Source organism: Dermacentor albipictus, chromosome 2, assembly GCF_038994185.2.
Source record: "Dermacentor albipictus isolate Rhodes 1998 colony chromosome 2, USDA_Dalb.pri_finalv2, whole genome shotgun sequence".
Classification (NCBI taxonomy): Eukaryota; Metazoa; Arthropoda; class Arachnida; order Ixodida; family Ixodidae; genus Dermacentor; species Dermacentor albipictus.
In genome coordinates this window covers 186230406-186250768 of record NC_091822.1, presented here as the reverse complement: position 1 = coordinate 186250768, position 20363 = coordinate 186230406, and the positions used below count along the sequence as shown (strand labels likewise).

The 20363-nt window shown below is 44.4% G+C and overlaps 1 protein-coding gene across 2 annotated transcripts in view; it reads right to left on the bottom strand.

The window, feature by feature from the left end:
• The window catches only part of PolrMT (mitochondrial RNA polymerase), a 78865-nt gene that overhangs the window by 1288 nt on the left and 57214 nt on the right, over nucleotides 1–20363 (bottom strand). For both annotated transcript variants that reach the window (XM_065453974.2, XM_065453982.2), the window contains exons 26-32: nucleotides 19607–19795; nucleotides 13730–13861; nucleotides 7688–7734; nucleotides 7219–7317; nucleotides 6475–6547; nucleotides 5356–5447; nucleotides 216–295 (exon numbers count right to left, since the gene is read on the bottom strand). In XM_065453974.2, coding sequence (XP_065310046.1) covers nucleotides 216–295; nucleotides 5356–5447; nucleotides 6475–6547; nucleotides 7219–7317; nucleotides 7688–7734; nucleotides 13730–13861; nucleotides 19607–19795 — 712 coding nt within the window. The remainder of the gene's footprint in view (nucleotides 1–215; nucleotides 296–5355; nucleotides 5448–6474; nucleotides 6548–7218; nucleotides 7318–7687; nucleotides 7735–13729; nucleotides 13862–19606; nucleotides 19796–20363) is intronic.

Here is a 20363-nt window from a genome sequence, read left to right as displayed (position 1 = left end):
TGTTCATTCGACAGTACAAGGGCCGAGGTCTGCAATGGCTTTCTTGTAATAATCACATCACATTTTGCAACATAAGAGTATGAGACTTATTGTTAGATTGAATGTTGTGACGCATACCTAAGCCACGAGTGCAAGCAGTGAAAGCACTTCCTCTAGCCTTCGCAGCGTTGCCTGCTAGTGCGTACGAAGCCGGGTACATATCAGCCTCTACTTGCCTTTCTCGGGAATCTGCGTGATCACCTTGTTAAGCTTCTGCACTGCCAATTCTGCCAGTCTACTGACTCCGGCAACCTCGCTGCATGAGGGAATAGAAAAGGTCCAGAAACAAAGATTATGATCATCATGCACATCAAAGCAAAGCAAACTAATACAACATTCAAACAGACAAACTTATCTACAGTGAATTTCATTTCATTTCTTTTATTTCAACATCAGACGAAAGCAGAGCCTGATGTAGGGACAGAAGCTAAAGGCTGATGGAGCCTGACGAGGCCTCTGACCCCAAACAGTCTACAGCGGTTACAGATACAACACAAATCTTAGAAACAAAGGAAATAAAGTAAAAGAGACGCAGTATTTGACACCTATACACAAATGTAGTGCATATACTGTTGCACACAAATGACACATAACAAATCATACAATGATACATAATAGGATAATACAATGATACATAATGATACAATGAAAACAATACAATGATACATAATAGGACGCTAAGCAAATTACTTGAATGAATCGGCACAAACAGCTGTTGTACAAAAGCATACAAATAAAATATAACTGTCAGTGAAACTGAATAATGTTGCTTGAAACGACACAAAAGTAAGATAGGAGCAATTACTAGTCATTTTGTGTTATATAGAATTTAAGTATCCTTTACGAAAAGACAGTAAAATATGAAAAAACACTTCAATTTTGGCTATAGTTAAATTGGCAGGATAACAATAGCTCCCTAAGTTGGCTTTTAAATGCTTTTAATTTGCACTCAAAGTTTAGCTTGCCTTCAAATTTGTTTAAGATCGCAGGTATTTGATACGCCATTGTTTGCCTTCCATAATTTGTTCGGATTTTTGGTGTTCGGTGTTTTCGGTGCCTCAAAAGGTATTCAGCATTTGCAGAGTCCATAATTCCGTATAGTTTCTTTTGATGCATTAGTTGCAGCGCTTTTAAATAATATAACTGGTCTGCCTTTAGGATACCGTGTTTCTTAAACAGTGGAGCGGTTCTTAAGTCTTGTGGATTACCACAATAAGATTCAAAACAGCGCAGAATTTTCTTCTGCAAAGTAATTAGTTTAGTATAATTGTATTGCGTAGTAGTGCCCCAAACCATTAAGCCATAGGTTAATTTGGAATAAAAAAGTGAATAATAAATGTTCTTTTTTAGCCAGAGCGGTATGAGCGCAGATATCCTATATAGACATCCAACTGTGCGGGCAAGATCTACACTTAGGTTTCTAACGTGCACTGACCAGCTCAAGTCTTCACCACTGTGAATGTCTTTTTGGTAGCGTGCTGCTACACAGGAAAGAAAATTGCCATATGGAATTGATAACAGCACTGATGAATAAACCAGCCAGCCCATTATATATTTGTTAATTAAGGCAATATGTGCAAAAATACATTATCAATCACCACAAACCAAACAACTGAGAAATGCGCAGCATTCTTGGAAGTGCTGAGAGCTACTAAGTGTGAACGGTTTTCATCGGCAGTTTCCATTGCAAATGGCATGGGAATGCGTATCGCATTTGAAATCTAAAAAAAAAAAAAAATGTGGTTTCAGAATTAGGGCTGACCCTACATTGAATACTGTTTTATTCATTCTGAAGCACTCCTATAGAGGCCACACTTCTATGCAGCAAAGCAAATTTGACAAACACACTCCCTGGCAAATGCATGTCACTAAACCTTTCCGTGTGACACCCTGCGAAAGACATTAATGGCATGTTCACACTGAGAAACTCTATCGCACAAGGAGCTGTGAAATGCTCGTTGCCGCCTGCCAACTCTCACAAGATGGCTGAAACTTGCCAGGGTATCAAAATGAAACTGAACCGAAAACTGGGAAAAAAGCACATTATTTTTGCTCAAACTGAAACTGAACCAGGACGTTGCGATTTTTTTCTCTTCAAAGTGAAACCGAAATTAAAAAGTAATAGTTTTCATTTCGAGCTGGCCACCTTTTCTGGGGCTTTTCATCCACACATTGCCTACACTTTTCGCTCAACTATGCTACCTCATTTGTAAATTCCCATCACCTTCCTCTGATTTGAGAAGTAGCTGCACCATTAGTACGGCTTTCAACGTACTATTGCGTCGGGGGACTGATAAACAATACACTTATAAAGCGTTTGAAATTGATGACTGTCAAAAAGCTTTCCATAAGTCGGATACCTACATATGATCATCCAAATAAAGAAGCACTTCTCTAGCTGGATGGCGGCTTATAATTGCAAAACTTGAAGTAGGTGCAACAGAAATGACACACTGATTCCAACATACACTTCCAAAACTTGATTTTTAAATCGAAGCTTTTTTTGCAGATTATCTTGGGTGGTTAAAACACGTTGGCGGGCTAGTTGGTTAGAATCCATGGTAGAGTGCATAAGCGCGACTGTACGAGGGCGTACAGTCGCGGGTACCACCTGACCACCTGCCCACTCACGGGCAACCACCTAACCTATGGGTCAGGTGGTTGCAAATGTTTTATTTACAATAAACGGGTCTGCCCATTTGGCGGCGACACTCTGTGGAGAAATTGTAGAGAGAAGGGGAATTATGATATAGGGCAAGTTAAAATTGCGCAGACAATGACAACTCGCAGAAAGATTCTACAAGACTCGAGGATCTCCATCCGGGATGCAGCCCCCCTCTTGACTTCTTTCATCGCTGAAAACTTCAGGGACGGAGGAGGACTGCAGGTAGAATGGTTATTATCTTGTGTTAGCGGTGGCTGTGCACACCTACACAAGGCGGAAGATGTTGACTAGATTTCCAATGTTGCAACTCAGACAGCGATCTGTGGATGTGTCTGGTCTGCTATGACAGGAAGTCTGTCCTTTGGAGTAGTGTGCCAGCCTCACAGGTGTCAAAGCAGTGCTTATCCTTACTCTGCTTAAGCAAAATTTGGCTGGTCCTCCGTATTCCTGCGGAACAGGATACAGGGCCACATTCAGAAAGTGTTTCATTCGTAAGTGCCCTTTGCCATTGGCTGGTCGCATTTGCTCATGTGTCCAGCATGAGGATTGGCTGAAATTCTCTTATGAACAAGTCTAGCATACTTTTTGTGAATATGGGTCTAGGGCCCGTATTCCTTTGTTAGCGCCAATTAAAAACAAGCAACTGAGCAAAAAAAGATGTGACTAGGCTCTTGGCTAGAGATAATATGAACGAAACAAGCCATCAAGGCTCTCTCGGGATCTTTAGTTAAGGTCAGCTAGATTCAAGGCTGTGAGTAGGCCCTTCGAACAAAACCACGTATGTACTAGTCGCATCTTATTGCCTGTCCTCATTCACTCCTCATACCCCTCTTTTCTCTCCTCTTTTCCGTTCTTCTGCACAGAAAAGTAGCAGGTTAGAGGACCTCTCTGTGTTTTCTGAATAAACCACATCCCTCTCTCTCTATAAAGCTTTCTTTCACATAGATTTCAGCAATGGTGTTGGATCTGCATAATTCCTTTATAACTACTAACTACACGCAGCCACAACACCCAGAATCTTTCTGTGCAGCAGCATCGAGACTTCTTTCCATTTCTTTTATTCTTTATTTTTAAATGTGCTGTTTTCCTGATTACTCTAACCATTAATTTTTTGCACTGGCACCAAACTAGAACTGAACTGCTTTTGCCGAGACAGGAAGAAAACCAGCATGAAAAATGTTTCGGTACAGTGCTCTACTTCTCACAGGTTTGTTCTGAATTCATGGCTGTAGAGCAAGACTATTTCGTATGTGTCTATAAAAAAAGAGTACACTGCACAAACAACACAGAGATTATATTAAGTGAGCAAATACGGTAACGAACTCCTATAAAAATCACAAATCGCACTCGCGTCTTGTTTGGCTCCATGCCACATTACCATTGTAAACACTTGCACTGCAGCTACAATGATAGTATGCTAGCCGACAACACTGTGCTGATTGTTCTCGCAGCTACAGCGCATGCGCAACTGTACTGCTGGTTTCGACTATACTCCACGTAGTGCACGACAATGTTCGCGCTCACCAACTGCATTGCACCATACCTACATATACCCAGCGCAAAATAAACTGCATTCTCTCTTTGCAGACCAATGAATTTTGCAATGGGCTGGAATAACCACACTCATTTTCTCCAACGCAAGAATACAAAGAAAATAAGTGTTATGTACTCACAGTTAAAGCCCGATTCGGCTTCTACCAACACAGGAAACACATACACACGCTTAATCCAGAGCTATGTTAATGCACATACTGTCCCTGTGCTATACAGTGCGCTTGTCTTGCAGACTTCTCTTCACACGAAGCATGGCACACATTCAGAAAACACCAGCAAATGACATGACTGGCCTCGCCTGCGCCATATGCAAAATGGCTAACCGGACGTTTACGACTGAGATCAGTTTCCGCCCTTATTCCTTCCGTTCTCTTGTAACCTCTCGCAATGCTTTCTTTCTTTCTTTTTTTTTTTGTGACAAACATCAATCTCTGACAAAATGGTGACGAGGGTTTTTTTCTGACACGCGTCATCGCACGACACAGATGTATCACTCACTGATGTTTTCACCGACCAGAAATTTTCTGGGAAGAAGGGTGAAGTGTGCTTTTTCAAATAATGCTAGTGTCAAAAGGGCAAATTTAGTGTTGACATTGAAGAGGTCCACTGAAGAGCGGCAGATACCCAGCAGCTCATGCTGGTCTGACAATTGGTTTCGAATCCAGTTCCCTCAGCACAACAGCCTGATGCACTACCCATTATACCATGGGCTACCTTGTGACCCAAGTTGGCAGGGAAACAGTTAGACACAGATAGGTACATAACCCACAGAAAGTGCATGAACTAACCTAAGAATGCTAATCATACCAATTTTGGTGCTTTATGCACCAAAACCACAATTTGATTACAAAGTATGCCATAGCGGGGGACTACGGATTAATTTTGACTACCCCATGTTCTTTAATGTGAACCTAAATCAAAGCAACAAGTGTTTATGAATTTGCCCCCATCATAATGTAGCTGCCAAAACCAGAATCGAATCCGCAACCTCAGTGGCTTTAATTTGTGCCCTAATAGACCTTGCCAATACTTTCATGGAGACTGTATACTTGAAGCATAACACTAACGAAACTTGGCATGGCCTTGCAAGCTCTCACCTCTCTTTGTAGCCAAATGTGCGCACAAAGTGCTTTGACAAATCCTCGAGGATGGGTTCACTGTGCAAGGCCACAAACTGCTCCCTGCACATCTGCACAAGTGTAAAGATGCACACATTTAGTGCCTTCGGCATAAACATTTGTGCCAACAAAGAGATTAAAAAAAAGGCAATAGGGCAAAAATGAACGACATAAGAACATGAATAAATAAATTTTGAAACGCATGTGCCACTTTAATATATACAATAGCAATCACTGAAGAGGGCTCTGCCATTTTTTGCTTAACTAGAGTAGTATTATTACTATTATCATTATTATTGTAACGGTGCCCTACTTTCAAGTGATGCACTAACGAGCACCATAACTGAAGACAAGATGGATGCAAGAGCATTCGCTGATAATTTACAAGACCACCTTATGATGCCATCAAAAGAAAAGGAGAGAAAACAGACACAGAAGCTTAGGGCAAGAAATAAAGCTGACAATATGAAGAAAGACTATGCAGTACAATGCAGTATGATGTAAATTGAATTTGAATTGTGATATAGGCTTGGGGGGGCATTCAAACTGCAACACAAGATTTTTTTATATATATAATCGTGTAAGTTAAAGCATTGTAAACTAAAAGAACAGCAGCATTGTTATTGGGCCTTCTCTAAATTGTTAAGCTGGCTCTCCTAGAAAGGTGTTTACCACTCTAATGGCAAATGCAATGAACCAACTTGCCCAACAATGCATCCTGCTATTCTAATGGCAGCACAGCCAACCTTCAAATCAGCTTAGAGTGTCTTATCAAACGGAATGTGTTAATGTGACCTCCTTCCCTCCCAAACCCCCGATTCCATTAATTATGAAATCTCAAGCAACAACTATATCACACCAGCATGGACTCACTGGACTTTGTTCTTGAGCAATTACTGCAGCTGCTATTACTCAGTCAAAAGTGTAATGTGAAGGTCGCTTGTGAATCCAGATTGTGCAGCCTTCAACAGTGCTGGCACATTTTCAGCATGCCACTAGTTGGAATTTTCTACTGCATGAAAGAATAAAATACAATAATAATAATAATAATAATAATAATAATAATAATTGTTCAACACGCAAAATTCTCACACATACCTTGTTCATGATGTCCACTGTATTTGGATGAGTCCAGAAGCAGTCATGGACGGACACAAATTGAATTCCTGCCCTGAAAAAGTGTAAGATTCCTTTCTTGCCTTTTTTTTTTCCTTTTTAATTAATCTTCTCGCCACCACACTAAGCTGGGTGCAGCGTTGACCAAAGCATGTTTTCACTAAACTGTTAACTAAACTTTACTAGACAGTTCACTAAACTACTGTGACTTGGCAATTCTAAACTGGACAGTTATGAGAACACTTTTCACCCATACACTGGTATTTTAGTCAAAAGTTTACAGCCGTATATATTACTGCTGAAGCTTTATGTGGCACAGATATTAAAATTTCAGCTTCCCACATTTTTTTTCTCCATTCAAGATGACAGCACAGCCCACTTATGGTAATTCAACATTGACTAGTCAACCATTAATAGCACAAGATTCCCACTTGGCATCAAGCTAGACATGAGGTCAACATAGAAGCAAGGTAATTACAGCAACAAATAATAGTATGAATTAACAAAAATACAAGGTAAAAGCAAAATCCACCACTGTTAATGGCGCAACCAACTTCAGTCACTCTGTATATAAATAATTAGTACTGCATCCAACTTTGAAGACAATCAAATATAATTACAAAGGCAGAAGGAGCTGACAGTCATAAGAAAATATGATGAGTAAGCTTAAAAAAGAGTGAGAGAACAGGACTACAGTTGCCAAACAGTGAAACAAAGAAAACTCACTTTTGGCAGAAAATGGCTGTCAGCATCATGTGGCTTGAATCAAGCGAATGGATAAAATTAGGAGGGAAGCCATTCTTCTGCTTCATCACATTAGGCCTCCTGAGAGCAAGCAAGCAGGGTAACATCAGTGTAGCACCGTAGTAAGTTAGTAGGCATGAGCAAATGTTTCCAGCATCCAAACAATTATCGCTAAACTTTAGGAACAAGTTTTTGCCATTACTCTTGTTATCCTGTTCACACCATATGTCATAAATGCTAGGGCAAGAGGATGCTCCACAAAAATAAAGCATGGCCAACCAAATTTTATATTTATTTCTGTATATGTATCTAAATTCACTATATCTGTGTTCCTTATATCGAGGTTCGACTTGTATAACCAATTTAGCCAAAGCAATACTTCGTTACAGTTGGCCTGTACACAAGACAAACTTTCACAATACAGAGGGTGCACTGTATTTGAGCAACTTACTGGTGCATTTCGAAGATAGATCGAAACTCGGGGCTTATCCTGTCACCCTGGAAGAAACAGAACGGAAAGAAGACTATGAAGCAATGCTTCACAGAAAACAACATAGCACAGAAAGAAGTCACTGCAGTGCTGTATGGCCACTTTCATGTTTCACGGCTATCATATTTGTGAATGGCACAACAAGCATAGGATGGACAAACCCTCTTTATTTATACGCTAAACTATGTCACATGATTCTGATGTGTGCAAACAAGATGACTACCACACTGTTACACCAAAAAAAAAAAAGAATATGAATTAAAGGGCTGTAAAGAGAAGAATAAGTTAAACTGCATTCGCAAATGACACCTTGTAGGATTCCCAGAGCTTTACGGCACCATTAACAATCATTTACCTCAATCTGTTTGTTAAGTTATCGCCAGATGGCACTGCATAATTTTATAAGATATAAAAGGGAGCACGTTGTAAGTTTAAGGGGGACAGGGGCAGCTGTGGAACGAGGGTGACGAATGAGGGTGAACGTGGCAGGAGCCTGCCACGGAAACACTCGGGTTTGAACTGCGAGTTGACATGTGAGGTTTATTTTAGAGCACAGCTCTTAGGCGCCTGTTTGTGGGTTAAGTTTGAGAACTGGATTGTGTTTTCTTAAATAAACTTTTAGTTGGAAGTGCGTGCACCAGTGTGTCCAATACTTTTGACATTCCCATGTCTTTTGTGCCAGTCACAAATGTGCATACACACCAAGTCGTCCTGTTCCCTATCTTATTACTACTCCACACTATCAATCGTTTGCCAAATTGGAGAGTTGATACAGTGACCAGGAGTGTTCCTTTTCTCCTCTTCTGCAATGATAAAGGTGGTTGTCTTTGTAAAAAGTGATGCACAGCCTTTAGTGAAATGTCGTGCAAAGCGCTGTGCATATCAGTACACTGAAGAACCCCAAAAACATCTAAAACAACTGATCAGGTTTTCCTTTATACAAGTGTCAGAGAAATTCAAAACTACTCTCAGCAGACCAAACTGCTAGAGTCACTGATGAAAGCAGCCTTGTTCAAAGAAGTGGAAGGCAGTGCAAACAGAAAAACAAAACAAAAGATGTTAGCTTTTGCATTTCGCTGGCCCAAATGTACACCGTTGAGGTTACCCCCCCCCCCCCCCCTCTAACCCTTGTTAGATATGGCGCCGTTTCCTGAGGCTACTTCGAGTTCCCCAGACCACATCGGATGGCAGCACAGCTAATTGAGGAATGCAGAAGCAGGAAGCGCATTCCAGAGAAGCGGCCGAGCAAACAAGTTTAAGGCAACAAGTTTACGTGCCAACAAGTTCGTGCGCCGCCGGGATTAGCAGGTGGGCATCCGACAATGAAGCAGGTGCAGCCCTCCCCTTCTCCTCGTTCGAAGTGCATTGCCAGTCTGCGAGGCAAGACCGCAGCAAGCCGCCAGGTGTGACACCACAACACGGGCGCCTACCATTGGCTGAAAGTGGCGTCATCGGAGTGGACTCTCCCATTGGTCAAACATGACGTGACTTGCAGTGCTCGAAGGGTTTATAAGAAGCCTTCCAGAGAGACCTGAGGATTCTGGGACATGCCCTGATTCCCTGATTCACCTCTCTCGAACTTCTTGCCGCGGGCCGCAGCGTCCGAGTTGCTGCTGGCCCGTAATGTCTGTACGTCTGTTAGTTGACGCTCACCTCTCTGTACTTAATGTAGAATAAATTTCTCCCAAGTTTTTGGTTTTCATCCGCGAAGTCCGTCCTCCAACCCCTACATCTGGTTGGCAGCGGTAGGATCGCCTCCGAATGCATCAGCTGGTGGCAGCGCTACGGATCAACCTTCGTCGTGAGAGATCATAAGGAACCGGGAAGAGCGAAGAAGAGAGAGCCTTCGTCGAAAGAGGTCCGAAGAGACTGGGAGTATCGAAGAAGGAGCGAGCCTTCGACCCAGGGAGTCCGGAAGGAACCGGGAACAGCGGACAAATGAACCGGATGGCAGGGTGCTGCAACCGTAAGTGAGCGCGTGGTTTTTTTCCTTATGATTCGCCAGACTCAAAGGTTGTGTGTTCAATTTTGATAGTTCTGGGAATCGGGAATTTGTTGCATTGTGTGTTTGCACAAATTAATTAAGGAAAACAGTTTTAACCACCTGTCGGGGCAGCTGCCATGGATCTTAGAAGGTTGACGAGGTTAGACTTGTTGTTGGTGTGCGACGATTTGGGAGTTGAGGCGGACGAACGGATGGAAACGCCAGCTATCATAAAGGCGATTGAAGATAGTGGCAATGATGACAAAAGCATTGAGCTTGCTTGGGAGGTGATACAGGAGCCACGGGAGCGTGTGCGTCGTGTACGTTTGCGAGAGCGTCGTGAGCTTAGGAGTGAGCGTCAGCGTGAAGAACGCGAGAATGAACGGAAGCATGAGCTTCAAGAACTTACTCTTAGGTGTGAGCGTCACGGACGTGAGAATGAACGCGAACGTGAGCGAGAGGAAAAGTATGAGAGAGAGAAGGCAGCACTGATCAAAGAGATACAGTATTGTGATCAGTTATTGGCACAGAGACAACGGCTGTCTGAGAATTCTGTAGGAAGTACAGAGCGAAAGAATGAGGAAGCATCTAGCAGATTTTCGCCAGAAGCCGACGAAAAGAGTAGTGCCTGTGAGATTGGCTGCCGATTGATAAGTGAAGGGAAAAGGCTAGCTCCTAACGATGCCTTAGTGGCAACAGAGGCCGTTAAAGGCCGCAAGGAGAGCGATGAGGTGCTGTGCCAACAGATGACTGTAGAGACAGCTAGGCCAGCTGCGAACAATTTGGCACAGTCACCACGTGTGTTCGTCGCTGGTAATGTTAGCGAGGTTGCTAGCGAAGAAAAGGGTACTTCTGACCCGACAGAAGCGAGCACCCATGTAGAGCCAGATGTGCGTGCAGAAGTGAAGTGCGAGCTGAGCGATGCAGTTGAGGGTAATTCTCAGGATTGCGAGCTGTGTAGCTCAAGAGAATACAACTGCATTGTTCAGGGATCGGTGCGGCTCTCCGCCAGTCTAGGTAGCCTAGAGAGGGATGATTCACTTATTAATCATTCGGACTGTGCGCGTGAGACAGCGATCGATACCGACGGGCTGTGTGCCGATTCACAGCGTGAGCTGGGCAATGTAGTAGAGGGCAGTTCGCAAGAGTGCGAGTTGTCTTACTCGAGTAAAGCCTGCTGCATTGTGCCAGAGTCGGTTGAGCTGTCCGCCAGTCGAGGCAAAGAGAGTGTAGATTTAAATGTAAATCACTCAGACTGTGCGGGTAAGAGACCGATCCGGGCCGACGAAATGTGTACCGGCCAGCACGAGGCACGAGGCGACATGAAAGCGAGTGCAAAGAGAAAGCGCCGTAAAAAGAAGCGCGGTAAAGACCGAAAGACGGTAACTTTTGTAGCGCCGCCAAAGTTGGCGAGAAACCCGAAAGGGCAGGGCGCGAGGAAAAAGGTGCGGTCGTCTAGGACGATGTTGACGCATCCAGAACGTTCGAGCCACCGGTCAAAGGGGGACCGCGAAGAATGTTCTGCACGGACGCGGACAGAGGGCACGAGGCTGTTAATCTCCTCGTCGTTCCGTAGTTCTTTTCATAGCTCAGCGTGCAGTTCGAAGAAACGCAAGGTGGCAGGACGAGACCAGGTGGGGAGTAGCGACGCGGTCAATCGAGTTCGTGTTGAAAGCGGGGCGCGGGGACGCAAATTGGCAGTAGACCGTAACGTCTTGGGGGAGCTGATAGTGAATCAGCCCTTTTGTTGTCTCTCGGCAGCCAGAGTAGCTTTGAGACCACGTCCACCCCGCGTTCGACTCAAAGTATGAGTCAGACGGAAGCGTTTGGAAAAGGAGGCCTGGAGCGCTTCCGTAGAAATGAAGTGTCTTGTTTTATTTTTGAGCATCGGAAAATTTCGCGATTTGAGACTAGGTTTTCTTTCAATATGTAAAGGTATGAGCTTTGTTTGTGTTTTCGTTTGAGAAGCTCGAGATTTGAAAGATGCGTTTTATGTAAACATGTAGTCTCGCGAGATGTTCATTAATAAGTAGATAGGCTTTTTTTTGTGTGTGTGAGTAACCTGAAGGTCAAGGTTATCGTCGAAAGGCCTATGGTAAAGCGCGTGTGTTATTTAACCTTCTTTCTTTTTAAGCGTTTTTGAATTTTGTAAGGTTAAGCGCGTAGATTTGAGTGAGTGCATGATTTGCACGGAGAAGCGTTCTTAGTTCCATTAGCGCGTGTCCTGTGTGGACGGAAGGAAGCAGACTTTATGACTGGGTTGCTAGTGTGTGTGTGAGGGCAGCCGTGTATTCTGACTTCTTTAGTGAACGTGCGTGGAAAGAGTTAGTAGAAGACGCATCATTTTAAGAGTTCTGCGGAGTGTGTAAGTCCCGCGAGTTTAATTGTTCGTTTACGTCACGTGTCCTGTAGGACTTTCAGGAAAGAAACGTGAGTAAGCGTGAATGAAAAGTTTGCCTACAATGCAAGTACGCGTTCTGTTTAGTGACCACAAGGCTGGTGCGCTTGTGATTACGTACTTGTGAGGTTGACCAGATTGTTCAGTGGCACCAATACGTGCGATAAGTACGCCACTGCGATAGATTGGAAACATGCTGTTCGTGTAGTTAGGCCACTTAAGTTATGTTCGGCTGTTTTCATTTGTTGTTTGCATCGTCAACGACCCTTTTGTTTTGCAACAACAATAGTATTCTGGTCTTGTCGGCAATCGAGGAGAAATGGATAGCTGTTTGGAAGGGTGGTTGGAACTGCTTTGTCAAAATTGGGGAAATAAAAGATCAGGGTTCATTTTGACTCAGTAATAGCCTGGCGAGTCAGGGGTGAAGAGCCTGCGCTTACACGTGGGGCAGCGCTGTGTTGTTTGGTTTGTTTGACGTATGTTCTCCAGGGCCCAGGATCCCGAGGGTTGTCAAACGAGGCTCGACCCCAGTACCCTGCAGCTTCTTTCAGCGTTCCTCATGGCCAGCGAATTGAGTTCACCGGCCATTCAGAACTACCGGGGCGAGGACGAGCTGTTAGATATGGCGCCGTTTCCTGAGGCTACTTCGAGTTCCCCAGACCACATCGGATGGCAGCACAGCTAATTGAGGAATGCAGAAGCAGGAAGCGCATTCCAGAGAAGCGGCCGAGCAAACAAGTTTAAGGCAACAAGTTTACGTGCCAACAAGTTCGTGCGCCGCCGGGATTAGCAGGTGGGCATCCGACAATGAAGCAGGTGCAGCCCTCCCCTTCTCCTCGTTCGAAGTGCATTGCCAGTCTGCGAGGCAAGACCGCAGCAAGCCGCCAGGTGTGACACCACAACACGGGCGCCTACCATTGGCTGAAAGTGGCGTCATCGGAGTGGACTCTCCCATTGGTCAAACATGACGTGACTTGCAGTGCTCGAAGGGTTTATAAGAAGCCTTCCAGAGAGACCTGAGGATTCTGGGACATGCCCTGATTCCCTGATTCACCTCTCTCGAACTTCTTGCCGCGGGCCGCAGCGTCCGAGTTGCTGCCGGCCCGTAAAGTCTGCACGACTGTTAATTGACGCTCACCCCTCTTGTAAATAATGTAGAATAAATCCTCCCAAGTTTTTTGAGTTTTCATCCGCGAAGTCCGTCCCTCCAACCCCTACACCCTATTGTAATTAGGGTTAAGACGAGAAACTCAATAGTCTGTAAATAAGTCCGCACCCATAACGGATCTGCACACAACATACTTTTGGGTATAACAGACATACTTCCCACATGGTTCTGTCAGCCAACATGATTCCTTCAACAAATTCTGCTTATAACAGACCTGGCTGTAACATACTATTGGTTAGACTAGATAGCACTATATACATGCAAAGTTCTGCTGTTTCACAACACACTGTGGCCCTGACTTTGGATAGAACAGACTTAGGACATACGTAACATACTTCTCTCATTGAATTACTATGGTTTGTTCTCATGAGCACTGACTGTTCTTTACTTAGTCAGAAAGTCACGTGGGCGCACTCAAAGGAGGGGAGTGCTAGAAGCAAAGCAGTCACTCACATAAGAGACTGGGCTCTTCACCGAAGTGGGCTTGTGGTATGGCTGGATGACGGGAAGTCCCAATGGAGTCACCCACGAGACAGGCTGACAGCACACATACGAAATCATCTTGGCGCACGTGGTAAACCAGTCCTAAGGTCATCGGAGTGTGAGGGAACAAGCAAGAAGTGTGGTCACAAAAATGGCTCCTCCCAGTAATCTCAGTTACCACTATCTTGCATCACCTAACTCAATCGTGTGCCTATAAGTTTCCTATCTAATCACACAGCGTAACCATAATGCTCCCTACAAAAAAATAGCTACAGAGAATTCTCTCATTGCAATTGTTTAGCTACCACGAGAATGATAGGGGTAGTGCATAATTTGTCTAAATCTTGGTGCTTGTAGCTTCGTGCATTCTCATGGCATTTTATTAAAATTTATCTTTCCAAATTTCCAAGCAGTGATAGCTTTTCTTTCTTTTTTTAACACAGCAAGGGAATAAGTGTCTCCACATATGCACAATCATTGCTAACAGGTGTGATATGACACGCACGATGTCGGACTTGTGTCGAGATGCTATTGACGACTGCGACACAATTCTTGGTAGGAACAAGTAACAGCCTGGAAAAGGAAAACAGCAGGCAGGTGGTGGAAAGCTGAGAGAAGGAAGAAAAAAAGTGCAAGGCACGAGGCGAGAGAGCCTGCACTGCGAGGGCTCGGAAGACTGGCAACAACGAGGTGGTGCCGGTTCGTGGAGTGGAAAAGAGAAAAGCATGCCTCGGGAGAGCCAGAAGGCAGCCTGCTATTCCAAGGGACCGGACTGTTCCAGGGATGGCCATGGACGATGGTCCATGGTCGAGCTGAGCCTGGTGGATAGAGCCAACTGGCCAGTCAAGCGAGAGTACCCAGGCCTGCTACACAACCTGGGCTTCGCTGCCTGTTGCTGAGCGCTGCTCCTGCGTGCCGGGCCGGCCCAACCAACGCTTCCCAAAGAGCGTGGCTACGACCCATATGCCAACCGCACCTAAGCGCTGATCCAGCACCCGGCCCTATTGACATCTCCTGGAGAACACAGCTGGGACCTGTTCATCTACTGTGCTGGTCGCGGCTACCAAGCGTTGCATTGAGGCCATCTTCGACAAGGGACCCTGTGGTTCCTCCACGGCCACATCCTCGGCAAGTGCCCCATCATCTGGGCCGACGCAATTTTTCCTGGTGAACCCACATTTACACAATCATTGTGACTCAATGACTTATCGCGTCATTAATGGACGAAGTAGTCAAACGTGTAGAGCAACTCTATAGCTTTGATCATGCCCTGCTTATTTGTTGCTGCCAGCTATAACGACGTTCTCTTCTGAGTGCTCCTGCATGTGCTGTAAATATAACTTATTCGATTTTATGAGAGTGTAAAGAGAAAATATCGCATTTCGTGTGCAAACACATCTGTCTAATGTTCACACCAAAGTTGCCCTAGCGTGCACGATATTTTCCCGAGAACCTGACATTAGAAATTGGCATCCGCGGCAACAGGCCAAAGGCGACTGTGACACAGTGTGCTTCAAGTAGGTACAAAGTGAGTACCCACGAGCTTAGCGCATTAGTTGCATGCAAGGGTCTTGTCGGTCCAGAATTGAAAGAGTTGATTGATGAGGAACAGAGAAGGGTACGTGAGGAACGTGTAGCGGAACGTGAGGCGGCAAAGGATCATCTAGAGTGCGAGGAAAAAACCGTGAAGTTGCGCATAAGGCTAGCTGATATGGGTGGCGCAGACAGCCACGGAAATAAAACTCAGTCGCTTGCGAGTAACCAGGCAGAATCCTTGGTTTCCGTAAATCCACAGAACATGATCCCTCTGTTCAATGGAACCGTTTTGAATGAGTAGCCACCGGACAGGGTTGGCCAAAAGAGAAATGGGCTACAGCTCTCAGCCTATGTCTCGATGGTGAAACGTTTGGTCAATTGTCTCCAGAGGACTCGCTCAACTATGACGAGACCAAACTAGCATTGCTACATTTCAGGTTTATGGCGTATAGTTAAAGCAAAAAAGTTTTGCCGCAGCAAGCCTCAAGATGGAAAGATTGGTAAGCAGTATGCTGCTAGACTACTTAGCTTGTTGGACTGGTCGGTCGAACTCTCCAAGAAAGGAAAGACTTTTGATGCGGTCCATGACTTAGCTGTTGTAGAGTAGTTCAAGAATAACTGCCATAGCCGATTAACGCTGTTCTTGCGCGAAATAAATTGCAAAACAGTGGAGTCAATCACAGAAACCACTGATAACCTTGTATTAATATCTGCCCTTCTTCAATTTTAGACCAGTTTAAAAATTTTCTAGCTGCCCTGACTAAGTGCCAACTATTTTCACGTACACCCGAACTTCCGGTCAGGCTGCAGTGCAGCGGCACGGCCATTGCATGGATAAAGAGGCATAAAGCACGTTAATAACAGCAAACTAGGATTTCAGTGTGGTGCATGTGTGCGTCGGCCTCAGCTAGCGGTTTCAGAGGGCGCTTTTGTGCTCGGTGTACACTCATAGCTCTCAGCACGTGGGCTAGCTCCGCTGGCGTATCACTGGCTTAAACTGTGCGTGTGTACGTGGGCCAGCAAATGCACGCATTTTTATTGTGCGAGAAAATTAAGATCAAGGGCCGTATTTGCTAACGATTATTTTGAAAATCATGTCATACTGTCTCGCACATCGCTACACATTTGATAGCACATAGATTGGCTACTTGATGCGACGAGTTATGTGACATAAATGCAGTCTGTTGGAAAATAGGGTGCAAAGTCTGCGATCATTCTATGCTGCCAATCGAAGTGCAAGATAAGTGAGTGATATGAAGCAAAGGCTAGCCGACGGACTGCAGCCAGCTTCAACAGATGATGATGCAAGAGGTTGTATGTGTTAGTGTCTACCCAAGCCACTCTATCCAGTTCATCCCTGAACTTCATTTTAGCTTTGTTTTAATACATACATGTAAAAGTTTGCACAGCATTAAATTTGCACTGTAATGCATATAGTTCAGCTTCTACAACACTGCAGGAAGAGAATACCAAGAGTGAATCGACAGACGTGAAATCCAATGGGGTAGGTGCAAGCTGCCTGAACAAGAAGCACTCGTGGGTCACTGACACTCATATTGAGCATAACGTTATTCATGTAGCCCTCTTTTTTAAATTCCCACCCACGATGGGCCTGACGCACAGTCGCGGTTGTTGAGTGCAGGGAGCTCCATACCTGGTCGCTGGCGATCGAGCATCGCGACAAGTCGCAAGTCCATCCCGTGTCCAAAAATAAAACGGAAAGCCGTTTTCCTCCATAATTTTGACACGACGTAAGGGGATTAAACAAACAAACAACACAAGCTGAATTTCATGACATGAAACTCGATGGCACAGGTAGCAACAAGGCGACGATGGGGAACGTTTTCCACACGAATATTCTCGCACCCAGCACCCCGAACACTTCCTAAGGACTAAGGCAGGGAGCACTCACTTTTTTGGAAAGTGTTCATTTGCCCACATTTAAGGAGAAAACGGTAGACCACACCATAAAAGAGAATGAAATGCGCATAGAAAGAAATCCGGTCAAGTGCTTCCTCTGTAATAAAAGTGGGCACGAGCCTTCCTACTGTCAGGTCAATTCAAAGAAGCCTTATTGCGACTATTGCACATGGCTGGGACATGACACGCGGGACTCCAGGAAGAGGAAAGGCGCCGCAAGCACCATTTCACTCTGCTGTATGTTGCTGAAAAACGAGGAAGAAAATCAAAAGGTCCCACGTATCACTGGAACCAAGTGCAGGAGCCAGAAACATGTCAGGACTGCCATGTTTTTTGACACCTACTATTGCTCTGCCTGTAATGCAACGTTTTGTTAAAGATGTCCAATTTGCAAAGTCACAAGGCCGTTTGAAGTAAAAAGGACGAAGTACAGGCAAATTTAAGCATAAGCCATCATTTCCTTGCTGGCCGAATCACCATACTAGCAGCTCGCATATCTACTAGTGCCAGATTTCTCTCCAGCAATTATTGTAGCAAACTATGCATCTCGCCTTCTGACACCCTTCGTACATTCCCCTTCCTTTGACATGCTTTCTTAAGTTATAAATAGCAGTGTGCAAAAATTCAAGACTTTCAAATAATGGATTAAACATTGCCTTCTTCGAATCAAATAATCACTATTCATAAATACAGGGGAAGAAGACTGGGTGGACAACCTGCGAAGCGGCAACCACCAGACCCTGCTCCGGGCCGTCCAGAGGGCTCACAAAAGGGCGGAGGCTCACGGGCTTCCCGTCCCAACGTGGGTGCTGCCCGCGACCCCAGCCGACCACTAAAGCAAGAGTTGGTGGGGAGGGGTTCCTCAGGACGCAATAAAGTTATTTCCTCCTCTTAAATACAGATGTTCTTGGAATAGTTTTCGAATATTTTTCCAGGGATGTTTCCAGGAAGTTTCGAAAATCGCCAACTGTGGCGGTCAAGCATACAGTAGGAGGAAAAGGTGCGATAAACTTAATCGCGGTGGAAATGGTAGGTATAAAGGCCGTGAAGTTACGCAACGGAGCATGCTGCGTCACTCAAGCAGTCAAACCACCATCAAGTGCACTCACCAAAGAGTCCCGAGTATGTGCATAAGCTGCTTATTTGCTCATAACGCTCCATTTGTGCTTTTCACAAACACTTCATTGTGCTTGCCGTGCAATGACAAAAGCCTGTTAACGTGAATATACTAGGATGTAAAGAATTGTGTTATACCAGGGGCGAAAAATGGCTGCTCATTATTTGAAAACTATTCGAAAAGTACACAATACTCAATTCAATTTGCTTTCCTTCTGGAATTAGACGGTTCCTATTCAATTCGGTCTCGAAAATTACTATTCGCACACCCCTAGTTATAAACCATCCTGTTACCCCTTAGGTCAGGCCATGCATGACACCGCAGCACATGAGACAGGTGGAGGAAAGGATGTGAACAGCAAAGACACAGAAGAAGAGGGAAAATTGAATGAGACTATTTTCTGGCACCTGCATACATGTATTGGCCTATTGAAATGCCTCAAGGTACCAACAGACATTACATAGGGGGGATGGGGAGGGGGAGTATCAATAAATCAAGGCTAATTACAGTAGACATTAAACAGATAATGCATATGAAGAAGACAATGTCAAAACAAAAAAAACATGTCAGTTAGCACATCATTGCATCAAACTTGATGCTCATCTAAAACAAATCCATGTGAACAGGAAAAGCACAATGTGGTCACAAAGAAAGAAAATAAAAAACAAATTGAACACAACACACTGGTATCAAGAAAACAAGAAATAAATTTGTATATGTTAAAAACATTCCTCAGTTTTAAGCTCATCTAGATTCAGAACAGATAAAATTTTATTTAGTACATGTTCCAGGCAGCATATTGCAAGAAAGAGAAGTGAGTAACCTAAGGAGTCATTCACCCCTTTTGATGATGAAAGGACGTTACATATTCACTGCCTGGCTAGTACCCTCGGGGCTAATCTTGTATACAAGAAAGTGGACAGGAGAACAGCCCCCATGGTAGCTCACTGGTAGAGCATGGCACACATAATACGGTAGATTCAGTTTCGGCTCCCACCTACAGCAAGTTAATTTTTGTGTGCTTTCATTTCCCTTTTCCTTGTTAATCCTACATTTCAATTAAAAAGGACAGTTACCGTAATTGCCTTTATGCTTTTTCTGGCCTCAACATCTGTTGGTTTCGCGCAGTAGTAATCAAGAAAAAAATTGAGCCCCTCAGTTCTGCTCGCTCACCCCTTTCGAGGGACATGTGGTGCCACAGCAACAAAGCAAGAAGTGAATTATGAATGCAGCGCTGCAAAGCATTGCAGTCATTAGTGGAGCCAAAGATTCACCTGTATCTCGCGTGTGGCAGTGAACATCTCCTGGAGGGACAGGAAGGTCTTCTGGACAAGGTAGTGGGCAGCTGCCCAACAGTGCTCCTGGGGGAAGTCATCCAAGTCCTTGAGCTGCTTCAGTATCTGGAGGTGGGCACCGAAGCGTGTCACGCCATACACCACCGTCATCACTGTCTGTTTCACCACCTGCAAGAGACAAGCACACATGTTTTGACGCAGTGTAATGCTAAACTTCAGAGGCAAAGGCTACGAGCTGTGAAACCTGAGTAGAATGCCGCATATACAGGTCCGTGCTTCTTTCTTCAGATCTCTATTGGATTTCTAAATAAATTGATGAAGATAAGTCTACTATACCGAGGGAACAACTTCATACAAGCTAACAGCATACAGTGTAGGGCAATACAAAACCTGCCAGGTGACAAACCATTTAGAACAGTTCCCATGCATATAGCCTGGTTAAAGCACGCAAAGAAAAGTGTTATGCTGAGTACCGACCAAAATGTTGGCATGTGCAATGTATTTCTTTTTCTTTGTATGTGACTTTTCATTGTTTCCTTTATAAGCGCCAATGAATGAACCAAAATAAATATTTCTTCAGGTGTGAGAGTGCTGCATTGTTGTCTTTCCCTGCTTAGTGTCTTCATTTTTCCACCATTTCTAAAAATGTGTCTGTTCCAACTTGCCTTTGGTATACTGCCCGAAGATAAGTGTGGAAAACAACAGATGTCAGCCACAAACACTACAAGCACTTTTA